We start from the raw sequence: 12086 nt of genomic DNA on the forward strand, positions 1-12086 counted from the left end.
CAGTGTTTTATAGTATTTTTTGTAGAATCTTTAACTTCTTTGATTAAATTTATTCCTTGGTATTTTATTTTATAGCTTTTATAAATGGAATTTATTTCTTGATTTTCTGTTCAGAATCATCTCTGTTAGCATATAGGAATGCTGCTGATTTTTGCACGTTAATTTGGTAGCCGGCAAATTTACTGAATTAATTCATCACTGCTAAGATTTATTTAGTATAGCCTTTACTTTTTTTTTTTTTTTTTTTGGAGACAGAGTCTTGCTCTGTCACCCAGGCTGGAGTGCAGTGGCATGATTTTGGCTCACTGCAACCTCGGCCTCCCAAGCTCAAGCAATTCTCCTGCCTCAGTCTCCTGAGTAGCTGAGATTATAGGCGTGCACCACCATGCCCAGTGAAGTTTTGTATTTTTAGTAGAGACGGGGTTTCCCCATGTTGGACAGGCTGGTCTCAAGCTCCTAACCTCAGGTGATCCTCCCTCCTTGGCCTCCCAAAGTGCTGGGATTATGGGCATGAGCCACCATGCCCAGCCTACATTTTTTTCTAAATATAAGTTCATGTTGTTTAAAAGCAGGAATAACTTGACCTCTTCCCTTTAAATTTGAATGCCATTTATTTTGTTGTCTTGCCTAATTGCTATGGTTAGGACTTTCAGTATTATGTTGAATAAAAATGGTGACAGTGAGGAAAAATAAAAAATAAATGTTTGGTAGAATTCAGCCATGAAGCCGTCAAGTCCCCTGCTTTTTTTTTTTTTAATGGGAGAACTTTTATTACAGATTCAATCTTTTTACTCATTATTGGTCTGTTCAGATTTTCTCTTTCTTTATGATTCAGTCTTTGTATGTTGTATGCTTTGGAGCACCTAAACATATAAAACGGATGTTTATATTCATACAATATATAAATATTGTACTGCAACCCATCTCTTTCTTCAGATCCACAGGATCTGATGGATTGCAATATAACAGTAGAAAACTTCCATACCTCACTTTCAATGCTGGAAGATCATCCAGACAGAAAATTAATAAGAAAACATTAAACTTGAACAACACTTTACAGAAACACTTTACAGGACCTAAATGGACAGAAGAATTTAACCACTTCTTCTTAGTTATCCAATTTGTTGGTGTATAATTGTTGATGATAGTCCCTGATATCTTTTGTATTTTTGTGGTATTATGAATCTTCTCTTTTTTTTAAATTAATCTAGTTTGTCAAATTTGTTCATCTTTTCAAAAAAGAACTTATTTTATCTATCTTTTGTATTGTTTTTCTAGTCTCTATTTCATTTATTTCTGCTCTGATTTTTATTATTTCCTTTCTTATGCTAACTTTGGCTTAGTTTATTCTTCTTTTTCTGTTTCCTTGAGATATGACATTAGCTTATTTATTTTAAATCTTTCTTCTCTTTGATGTAGGCATTTATTGTTATAAACGTTCCTCTTTGAACTGTTTTTGCTGTATCCCATATGTTTGCTATGTTGTGTTTCCATTTTTGTGTATCTTAAGATAACAAGATTTTTATCTTGTTATCTAAAGATTTTTAATTTCCCTTTTAATTTCATTGACCTATTGGTTGTTGAGGAGCATGCTAATTTCCATATATTTGTGGATTTTTCAAAATTACCCCTATATTCATTCATTTATTTTTATTTATTTATTTTTAGAGACAGGTTCTTTTTCCGTCACCCAGGCTGGAGTGCACTGGCACAGTCATAGCTACTGCAGCCTTGAACTCCTGGACTTAAGCAATCCTCCCACCTCAGCTTTCCAATTAGCTGGGACTACAGGCACATAACATCACACCTAGCTTCCTCCCATAATTGATTTCTAGTGTCATATCACTGTGGTCAGAAAAGATACTTGAGGCCAGGTGTGGTGGCTCACACCTGTAATCCCAGCACTTTGGGAGGCCAAGGTGGGCAGATCACTTGAGGTCAGGAGTTTAAGTCCAGCCTGGCCAACATGGTGAAACCCCATCTCTACTAAAAATACAAAAATTAACTGGATGTGGTGGTGCATGCCTGTAGTCCCAGCTACTCGGGAGGGATGAGGTGGGAGAATCACTTGAGCCTGGGAGGTGGAGGTTGTAGTGAGCTGAGATCAGACCACTGCACTACAGCCTGGGTGACAGAGCAAGACTCCAACTCAAAAAAAAAAAAAAGATACTTGATATAATTTCAATCTTCTTAAATTTGCTGAAGCTTGTTTTTCCCCCTAACATGTTATCTGTCCTGGAGAAAGTTCAGTGTGCATTTGAGAAGAATGTGCATTCTGTTGCTGTTGGATGGAATGTTCTGTGTGTGTGTGTGTGTGTGTGTGTGTGTCTGTTAGATTCATTAGGTCTAAAGCGATATTCAAATCCAATGTTTTCTTACTAATTTTCTGGATTATCTTTCAATGTTGAAAGTGGCATATTGAAATACCCTACTATAATTGTATTGCAATCTGTCTCTTCCATCATATCCTTAATATTTATTTTATATATTTAGGTTCTCTGAAGTTGGGTACATATATATTTACAATTGTTATACCCTCTTGATGAGTTGAACTCCTTTATCATCATATAATGTCCTTACTTTTTTTTTACAGTTTTTGACTTTAAGTCTATTTTGTCTTATATAAGTATAGTTATCCCTGCTTTCTTTTGGTTTCTATTGATGTGGAATATCTTTCTTCCATTGCCTAATTTTCAATCTGTTTGCCCTTAAAAGTGAGGTGAGTTTCCTGCAGGTAACATATAGTTGGGTCTTTTTTATTCATTCACTTACTCTATATCTTTTTATTGGAGAACTTAATTCATTTACATTCAAGGTAATTATTGATAGATAAGGACTTACTACTGCCATTTTGTTATGTTGTTGTTGTTTTTTTTCTTGTTGTTGTTGTTGTGGTATTGTAGATACTTTTTTTTGGAGATAGGGCCTCTCTTGCCCAGGCTGGAGTGCAGTAGTGTGATCACAGCTCACTGCACCCTCAACCTCCCAGGCTCAAATGATGCTCCCACCTCAGCCTTTGTGAGTAGCTGGGACCACAGGTATGTGCCACCACATCCAGCTAATTTTTTTTTAAGTTATTGTAGAGATAGGGCCACCCTATGTTGCCCAGGCTGGAAGATATATTTTTCTTTCTTTCTGTCTTGCTGTCTTTGCAGTTTCGCGGTTTTCAATAGTGGTATTCTTTGAATACTATTTCTGTTTTGTGCTTCTACTAAAGATTTTTGCTTTGTGCTTATTATGAGGCTTCCAGAGAACATCTTACAATCACAACAGCCTATTTCAAGGTGATAACAACTTAACTTTGCATACAACTCTACATTTTTACTCTCCCGTCAAACAGTTTATATTTTTTTGATGTCAGAGTTTACATCATGTGTATCCTTTGATAAGTTATTTTAGTGTTACTATAGTTGTCGTTAATAGTTCTAGCTTACATTTCTTAAATGATTTGAAAACTATTACATTTGTACAAGTCAAGATTTGTGACTTGGCAGTATAAAAATGAAAGAACCATGGAGAAGGCTAAGTGACTCTGCTTATCTTTTTAAGTTTCTATTTTAAATAGAAGTTTGAAGGATCTTCAAAACATTAAAAATAGAACTAGCATATGATTCAGCAATCCCCTACAGGGTATATAGCCAAAGTAAATGAAATCAGTATATCAAAGAGAAATGTGCACTCCCATGTTCATTGCTGCATTATTTACAATAGCCAAGATACAGAACCAACCTAAGTGTCCATCAAATGATAAGGGGATAAAGAAAATGTGGTAAAGAGACACAATGAAATAGTACTTGGCCTTAAAAAAAGAAGAAAATTCTGTCATTTGTGACAACATGGATTAACCCAGATAACATTATGTTAAGTGAAATAAAACAAGCAGAAATAAAACATTCAGTATTTTTCTTTCTGGAAAAATACTTATATTTGGAATCTAAAAATGTTGAAGTCTAATAAGTAAAGAGTAAAATGGTTACCAAGGGCCGTGGGGGCAGGGTGGGGATTGTTGAAGAAATGTTGGTCAAAGGTTACAAAACTTCAGTTACATAGAAGGAATAAGTTCAAGAGATCTATCATACAAAATGGTGACTTACTTAATACCAATATATTATATTCTTTTTCTTTTTTTTTTTTTTGAGATGGAGTCTCGCTCTGTCACTCAGGCTGGAGTGCATTGGCGCAGTCTTGGCTCACTGCAACCTCTGCCTCCGAGATTCAAGTGATTCTCTTGCCTCAGCCTCCCAAGTAGCTGGGATTACAGGTGAGCGCCAACATGCCTGGCTAATTTTTGAATTTTTAGTAGAGACTGGGTTTCACTATGTTGGCCAGGCTGCTCTAGAACAATGTATTATATTCTTTAAAACTCCTAAGAGAGTAGATTTTAAGTATTCTCTCTACAAAACTATGGGAGGTAATGCATATGGTTAATTAGCTCAATTGAGCCATTCTACAATATATACATATTTTATAACATCATGCTGTGCACAATAGACACAATTTTTATTTGTCAGTTAAAAGAAATAAATTACAAAGATAAATAAATGCTTTTTTTAAAAAAATAAAAATTTGGTACAATCCTGTCAAACCCTATCTCCTACCACTGAATTCTGTAAAGACAAGTAAGGGTTGGGTGATGCCATGGACACACAAATTGAAAATACTCAGTAGACTTAAATGGTTTCGAGCATTTCCTTAAGGTCCCATCATCTTTTAATCCCTTATTCTACTCCGGTTCTCTCTGACTACAGCACTCCGGAGGGATACCAAGAGGAGAGAAAACCTGAATGAAGTAGCAGTGCAAATGGCTGATTTTAAAAAGAAACCAAGCTTCCTAAGTTGGTAATCAAGGTTGAAGCACAGCAGTAGGCAGGGGGCAGTGACTCTCATCTTATTCTTTAGTACAGTGGGTGGTCCTTTTGATGTTTAAAACACTCCTGAGGCCTTTTATAATCATCTTTATGTGATAGCACAAGCCTAAATAAATATAGAGGATCTGATAGGTTACAAAATTGTACATAAAATGTGATTACATTTTGTTTGAAAAATCAAATGTGCATTGAAAAACAAAATCTAGAAAGAAATATAATAAAGCATAATAGTTTATTTCTGGTTGTCAAATTATAGGTAGTTTCTATTATATATTTTCCTACTTTAACTGTATGTATTTTCCTACTTTAACTGATAGCTGAAGGTGATGGAGAAGATACAATTCAAATCTTTACTGATTCTCTAAGAATATCAAATGCATCCAATTTATAACTCTGGATAAAGGACTTTAAAATCATCTCACATTTTAATAGCCCAATATTTTCTCTCTTCTTCCTGAACTCCCCAAAACTCTTTTTCTCAATGTACCTATGAAAAGTCTTCTTAACATTATTTTCTGGATCTTTCCACTATCCTTCTTAGATAACCCATTCTCTTATTAGGTATATTTTTTTCAGTTGTAAAATTCTTCCTGCCTGCTTCTGGCTGTTAGAGTTCTAAAAATGTTTAAGCCTATTGTGCTGATTAGCATATCTGAAAGGGTGAAAAGGTGCCAAGGAGTTGGGAAACTGTGAACAATGTTGGGGGAGGTTATTTGGGGGAGATTATGAATACTTTTCTGACTTCAACAAACATGTGGATCATCTAATTTTTTAAGACGTTTTTGTTTTAAATTATAAGCTATGTGGGGTGTGTTTTTTCTTTTCCGATAATGTGGCTTTCCTCTGTGCTGTGTCAGCTCATTTTGTCTTGTCCCTGGGAAAGCCTATCTCACAGCTTTACTAGTCATTTTTAGGCATTAAGCACTAGTCACATTTTCAGAAAACAATCCATTATAATATTCAAACTTCAATTTATCCTCCAATTTTAAATCTCTCTCTCTTACTTTCAGTTTCTGCGTGCTTGTAATGAGGGAGGAGTGGGGTCCACTTCAAAATTGCGCCACCTGACTCCTCTTCCCCACCTCCCCAAGCTGCCTCTTTCCTCTCCAAAATCAGAGCAACAGGAATGAGAGAGACAAGAGTAAAACAGAATCTTGCTTGACTGATCCAGTTGGAGTCTGGTGATGGCAAATAAATGTGTTAGACGTTTGACTGCTGATTCTTTATCTCTCCCAGTGTTTTTGTGGTTCTTTGGACGTCTTCCTACTACTCTGTAGCCACTGTACTCTGGCACAAATGATTCATCCCTTTGTTAATCACTTTCGATTCTCACCCATGCCTGCTTCCTGGGGGTCCTTTCCAAACTGATGCTATTTCTTGGGGTTGCTTCATCCTGCAGTCAAGCACTCTCTCAGGCAGTGTCTCTGACAGTCCAGATCTGGTTCCCTTTTAACCAACCATATGCGGGCCATGGGATCCCTGCACACATCCGTGTCCTGCCAAACTCTGAATGTCCGCGCTGTAACTGATACTGCTGGGTTTATTTACTCTGCTAAAGGAGGTCTGTACCTTTACATTTTCTCAAATGTGCATAGGGTAGCATTTCCTATATCTCCTATGCACAATCTTGTATTCTCTTGAGAATGGGGATGGCCCAAGGGTTACCAAACAGATTTGGGAATACTCTCTTTGTAATATTGCATAGAATGTCTAGCATCTCACTTTAAAATGTGAAGGTCCTCCTGTCTCTCACCTTATACAAAAATCAACTCAACATGGATTGAAAACTTAAATGTAAGACCTGAAACTATAAAAACACTAGAAGAAAACCTAGGGAAAACTCTTCTGGACATTAGTCTAGGCCAAGAATTCATAACTAAGGCCTCAAAAGCACAAGCAACAAAAACAAGATTAGACAAATGGAACTTAATTAAAATTAAAAGCTTCTCTACAACAAAAGAAATAATCAACAGCGTAAACAGACAACCTACAGAATGGGAGAAAATATCTGCAAATTATGCATCTGACAGAGAACTAATATCCAGAATCTACAGAAACTCAAACAATGATAACAACAAAAACAACAACAACAAAAACATTAAAAAGTGGGCAAAGGACATGAATAGACATTTTTCAAAGACATACAAATGGCTCACAAGCATATGAAAATGTGCTCAACATCACTAATCATCAGAGAATTAAATTAAAACCACAAGGAGATATCATCTTACACAGTCAGAATGGCTACTATTAAAAAGTAAAAAAACTGGCTGAATGTGATGGCTCACACCTGTAATCCCAACACTTTGAGAGGACAAGGCAGGAGGATTGCTTGAAGCCAGAAGTTTGAGACCAGCCTAGGCAACATAGTGAGACTCTGTCTCTACAAAAAATAATTCTTAAAAAATTATTTGGGGCGGTCGGACGCAGTGACTCACGCCTGTAATCCCAACACTTTGGGAGGCTGAGGTGGGCAAATCATGAGGTCAGGAGATCAAGACCATCCTGACTAACACGGTAAAACCCCATCTCTACTAAAAATACAAAAAATTAACCAGGCATGTTGGCACGCACCTGTAGTCTCAGCTACTTGGGAGGCTGAGGCAGGAGAATCGCTTGAACCCAGGAGGTGGAGATTACAGTGAGCTGAGATCATGCCAGTGCACTCCAGCCTGGGTGACAGAGCGAGACTCCATCTCAAAATATATAAATATACATATATATATATTTGCACATGGTGGCACATGCCCAAATAGTGCCAGCTACTCAGGAGGCTGAGGCAGGAGGATCACTTGAGCCCAGGAATTCAAAGGTGCAGTGAGCTATGATTGCACCATTACTCTCCAGACTGGATAACAGAGCAAGACCCCATCTCTCTTTAAAAATGTCAAAAAATAACAGTTGTTGGTAGGAATGCAGAGATAAGTGAGAATAGGGAATAGTATATATTCCCACCAATATACACTATTGGTGGGAATGTAAATTAGTACAACTTCCATAAAAAACAGTATGGAGATTTCTCAAAGAACTAAAAATTGAACTACCATCGGATCCATCAATCCCACTACTGGGTATCTACCCAAAGGAAAAGAAATCATTATATCAGAAAGATATCCGTACTCGTATGTTTATCTCAACACTATTCACAATAGCAAGGATATAGAAGCAACCTAAGTGTCCAACAACAGATGATTGGATAAAGAAAATGCAGAATATACACAATGAAATACTGTTCAATTTTTTTAAAAAGAATGAAACCATGTCTTTTGCAGCAGCATGGATGGAACTGGAGGCCATTATATTAAGTGAAACAACTTAGAAACATAAAATCGAGTACCTCATATTCTCACTTACAAGTAGGAGCTAAATAATGTGTACACATGGACAAAAAGTATGGAATAATAGACATTGGAGACTCAGAAGAGTTGGGGATAAAAAGGGGAAGAGTGATGAGAAATTACTTAATGGGTACAATGTACATTATTTGGAAGATAGATACACTGAAAGCCCAGACTTCAACACTACCCACATATCCATGTAACAAAATTGCACTTGTACCCCTTAAATGTATACAAATAAAATAACTAAATGAATAAAATTTCCAAAAAAACCATAAAATTTCAAAAAATCTTGAGTACTTGTTCTTGGCCCTTGACTCTCAGCCAAAATGTGGATACTGAAAATAATTATTTCTAACATTCTGTCACAGATGTTTTAAAATAATTTCAGCCAGGTTTGGTGGCTCATGCCTGTAATCCTGGCATTTGGGGAGGACAAGGTGGTAGGATCACTTGAGCCCAGGAATTTGAGGCCAGCCTGGGCAACATAGTGAGACCTTGTCGCAACAAAAAATACAAAAATTAGCCAGGCATGGTGGCGGGCACCTGTAGTCCCAGCTACTCGGAAGACTAAGGTGGGAGGATCACTTGAGCCCAGGATGTAGCGGCTGCAGTGAGCCATAATTGTACCACTACACTCCAGCCAGGGCAACAGAGCAAGATCTTGTCTCAAATTTAAAAGCATTTTTTAAAATAAAGAATTTCAATGAAATTTTAGGAAATACATTTTTTATCATCATGGATGCCTTTGTCATCACCTTCTTCATATACATACTCATTATAACACATCAAGGTCTGCTTATTACAAGACCAGTTCTGTTCATGAGTTATACAAACTGAATCTACTAACCAAAAGCATTTCTTGAAATTTTGCTAACCTTAGGATAATTACCTTTGGAAAAAATACCTTATAAATGAACAAGAGAGATAGAACAAACACAAATAAATCACGTGAATGACAGTGATAGACATACATCTGAACTGACTCTATAAAAGAATTGCTTGGTTGAAGAAGTATGTGGGGCCGGGCGTGGTGGTTCACGCCTGTAATCCCAGCACTTCGGGAGGCCGAGGCGGGTGGATCATGAGGTCAGGAGTTCAAGACCGGCCTGGCCAATATGGTGAAACCCCATCTTTACTAAAAAAAAAAAAAAAAAATACAAAAATTAGCAAGGCATAGTGGCGCACGCCTGTAGTCCCAGCTACTCAAGAGGCTGAGGCAGAAGAATCTCTTGAACCCAGGAGGCGGAAGTTGGGGTGAGCAGAGATCGTACCTCTGCACTCCAGCCTGGGTGACAGAGTGAGACTTTGTCTCAAAAAAAAAAAAAAAGAAAGAAAGAAAAGGTGTGTGGTATTTTTGTTCTGTGTCAATGTAGCTAAGCTGGAACTACATTCCCCTGAATTATCTTCTCCTCTTTATCATCAGTGAATGAGCATTAGCTCTATCTCCTTCTTCCAGTATGTCCCAGCCACAGTCCTGATTTGAGACATTACTGTGTTTGACCATCACTGTGCTTGGCCACTGTGACGACCATTCCCTAGATTCACAGGCCCCAGGCTCAGCTCGCTCCCGGATGGACAGAACAAATGGCTGGGCCACAGCCAGCTCCGAGGGAAGTCCCTTGGCCCTGACATCCTTCTCAAACACCTCAGACCCAAGTTATTTCCTATCCAAGAACACAGAGAGAACCAAAGGGAATCCTGTGACTGTCTCTCTGAATTTAGTTCACGTGGGGGCTGTGGGGCCAAAACATTGCTTCCTCTTAAAAAGTCTGACATAGAAACCATTTCTAGCTTCTTGATAGCCCAAGGCTTTCACAAGTGTCCCTTCTTTGTCACATATCACCAAAGCATGTCCTTCAGGTTTACTGTAAAAATATGAATGTCCACTTTCAAATACAGGTAAGAGCTCTACATGTGACTTGGAGTGAAATAATTGCTTTAGTGTTACAGTTGTTTTAGTACTTGTCTATCAGGCTTCCCAATTTTTGCTGGAAAGCCCCTATATGTAAAATTTTTAAAAAATTAATTGCTTTATTTGTTGATATTTTGTCAACTAATTAAAGGATAGAAGTATATTTATTACTACAGCAATAAAATATTATAATAATGATTGTAAACATGTTTTTAAGCACAAAGCAATTATTAAGATTTCTTATTGTAAAATAAAGTAAAAGATTAATAGTTAACACAAATATTAGGAAAAAACATTTTGGCTAGATAACTTTCAGAAGAGCATCATATTCTTTTCTTGTTTTTTTTGTTTTCTTTTTTTTTTTGAGAGAGAGTCTCACCTTATTGCCCAGGCTGGAGTGCAGTGTCTAGTGTTGCCATCTTTATGTCCATGAGTACCCAATATTTAGCTCCCACTTAAAATTAAGAACATGGGGTATTTGATTGTCTGTTCCTGCATTAATTTTCTTAGGATAATGACCTCTATCTGCCTCCATGTTGCTGCAAAGGACATGATTTCATTCTTTTTTATGACTGCCCATCATAACTTTAAACAAATTAACTTTGTTATTTGTGTTTAATTTTAATTATTTAATTTCACAGAAGGCATGGCTTAATCAAGATCCATATCTTGCTCCTCCTCTAACCCCAATAATGAGCGAGCTTGGATTCGGTGCCCCAGTGGACAATACAGTGACTATGGAAGCAATCTAGGCACTGACAGGTCTGTGAAATTATTCCTACAGTCTTACAATGCAACATTTTTAAAGTTTAAATACCAAAATTTACAATAATAAAATTTGAATAGCAATCTCAACTTATTTTTGCATTCCAGAGATTTAGTCTATGATAGTGATTTCTATCTTTGGTCTTATCTTTTGTTGAATAGCTTTTTGGTTGTGTTTTGTTTTGTTTTTTAATATTTGGCCTTTTTGCATTGGGCCAACATGTATACTTGGTAGACCTTTAGTTTTAGTCCATCTACTCATATCTTCTATTCTCACAATGCTGACTCTTTCATCCAGGATTTCAAATTCTCAAGTTCCAAGCCTGCAAATTTGCTTTTCTATTAGCTCTTAGATAAATCGCAGGACCCTACTGCATGGCTCCGAATCCAAACAAGCAAAAAAAAAAAAAAAAAAAAAAAAATACACCAGAGGAAAGTTTTTCCCAAGAAATAACAATAGTACTATTGTATTTCTTTATGACTTTATCGGAACTTTCATAAACATTGTCTCCAATTCCTGATTCCCAGACCTCTGGACCTATAATTTCACCACAAGATAAGAAAAAGGAATTCACTTTGGCTGAACTGTTAAATATGTTTAAATAAGGATTTCTAAACATCACCCCCAGGTCTTTTTCTTCTGTATTTTCCTCTGGCCTTCTATTTATTTGATGTCTTTCAGTTAAGTATTACACCTCTTCATTTAAATTACATTTATATTACCCCTGTTCATTTGAAAAGATGCTTCATTTACAAAAGTAATGAATTTATTGTCTTACCTTCATGTTTGGGAAAACATTCAGGGCAGAAGAGAGGAGGAAAATTTCCTCTGTAAGGGCCGGGTAAGTTTTCAACAGCAGGAAGAGCCCAGCAGGCTGCCTGCCTCTCTGCCTCTCCCTGCTCTAGATTATCTTGGCACTCATATATAGAGCAAGTGGTCCTGAGATTTAGCTCCTACCCCAGCCGGATTCTCCAACGACAGCAAGAGCCTGACCTTGTACTTAATCTGTGCCTTGAAACCAGATGCATCTTATCAATTACACAGCCTTAGCTACAGCCAGCTGGGACTGTTTGGAAGTTATAGATATGTTTCTTAGAAACATATCTATAAATCAGGAAACACAGCAAATGTTCTCAGTTCAATGTTTAAGTGATTTTCAACCAAAGGAGACTCTGTAAGGCAAGGGATGAGCCTCCTTC

General features: G+C 37.0%; 1 protein-coding gene and 1 non-coding gene across 2 annotated transcripts in view; one reads left to right on the forward strand and one right to left on the reverse strand.

Annotated features, from left to right (window-relative positions):
* Positions 1–11867, reverse strand: part of C7 (complement C7) — a 75122-nt gene extending 63255 nt beyond the window's left edge. The window contains exon 1 of the mRNA XM_003810975.6: positions 11666–11867. Within this exon, the coding sequence (XP_003811023.1) occupies positions 11666–11671 (6 nt within the window). The 5' untranslated portion in view covers positions 11672–11867. The remainder of the gene's footprint in view (positions 1–11665) is intronic.
* On the forward strand, positions 10149–10210 carry LOC112439946 (U7 small nuclear RNA). The gene has a single exon (XR_003028165.1). It is a non-coding gene; the product is annotated as a U7 small nuclear RNA (small nuclear RNA).
* Positions 11868–12086: the final 219 nt, after the last annotated feature.

Source organism: Pan paniscus, chromosome 4, assembly GCF_029289425.2.
Source record: "Pan paniscus chromosome 4, NHGRI_mPanPan1-v2.0_pri, whole genome shotgun sequence".
Lineage (NCBI taxonomy): Eukaryota > Metazoa > Chordata > Mammalia > Primates > Hominidae > Pan > Pan paniscus.